Source organism: Echinococcus granulosus, assembly GCF_000524195.1.
Source record: "Echinococcus granulosus chromosome Unknown EG_S00046, whole genome shotgun sequence".
Taxonomy (NCBI): Eukaryota; Metazoa; Platyhelminthes; class Cestoda; order Cyclophyllidea; family Taeniidae; genus Echinococcus; species Echinococcus granulosus.
This window is the reverse complement of record NW_020170426.1, coordinates 352,952-354,087: the sequence shown is the minus strand read 5'-3', so window position 1 is coordinate 354,087 and position 1,136 is coordinate 352,952. Positions and strand designations below refer to the sequence as shown.

Genomic DNA, 1,136 nt, shown 5'->3' with positions numbered 1-1,136 from the left:
TTATGTTTCTGTTAATTATACCCTTAGCAATGAACAGGTAGACAAGTCTTTCAAAGTCTTCAGGAATGTGGTCTTGACGCAAACAGATAGTTTTGAGTAGGACAAATCATATACTCATCAACTGGCATTAGCAATCACCCAAAAATGCTACAGACTAAATTTGATTGCAGCAAAATTAAACTGTCCACCGCTACGATTTGAGGATTTCAGTATGCGTGCATGCATCAAAAAACTCATGTTCTGTTTCATCTTCTCAGTCGGACTCCTATTCTTTCGATATAAACACCTGCGAAACGTAACTGTGATCTTCTCGGAGAGGTTATGCAAATATACAAAATATTTTATTCAACTTTGTGGATATTAAATCGTTCAAGATATGAATAATTGTAATTCTGCTGATGAAATGACGTGTAAATCTTCCCCAATCCGGCAGAAATTCACCAGTTATTTTCCCATCAATTAAGGGTGTCCCGTAGAGGCCAGAGTGTAGAGGTTTCACTGATTACATTTATATGTGGCATAATTCTCTTCCTCCAATGCGATGAGATTAGTTTTTTCATAATAGACGATAAATATAGAATATGAGTTATGACTTTTAAAGACGCGGTCTTCAATCAAATATGACTTAAGTGAAAATTTTACAACACTGATGTATCCATTGGGCAATACAAAATCAAAACCTTAAGTGCCATTTAAGAACTTCTAGATAACTATATACCTAATGCTTGGACTTTAAAGAAGTTTGTACGGTGTTCCATCCTTGACTGGAAAAAAGAGCAAAAAATTTAAGACTCTTTTTTCTGACCTTTTGAATTCCCCGTGGCGTTTTGTAGTCTCCAGAACAACAAGAAGCCACAATGTAGGCATGATGACTAAAGATTTTAAATTAAACTACCAAATACTCTTGGAATACTTGCCTGACACATTTAAAGTTTTGTTTAAATTAGTCAAAAAAGGAATGTTATTTTATCAAGCCCTAGTTATTCTAGAGGCCATAGTAAGCAATTTTTACTGCATTTTTGTTCATAAAGCTGATAAAATCCAACGGAGTTTTTCCCTTTACGAACAGGCCCATGCCTCGAAATGGACCAATAGAAAAGGGATCATGAAAAACAGACGGGAATTTGGTAAGATTA

At 35.0% G+C, this 1,136-nt stretch overlaps 1 protein-coding gene across 1 annotated transcript; it reads right to left on the bottom strand. All coding sequences in view use genetic code 11, as the record gives it.

Moving 5' to 3' along the window:
• Positions 1-718: 718 nt before the first annotated feature.
• On the bottom strand, positions 719-867 carry EGR_05818 (hypothetical protein; the record flags this gene model as incomplete). The annotated part of the gene is made up of 2 exons (XM_024495067.1): positions 719-764; positions 806-867. 2 exons carry the CDS (start codon positions 865-867, stop codon positions 719-721), a joined length of 108 nt encoding a protein of 35 aa, XP_024350530.1.
• Positions 868-1,136: the final 269 nt, after the last annotated feature.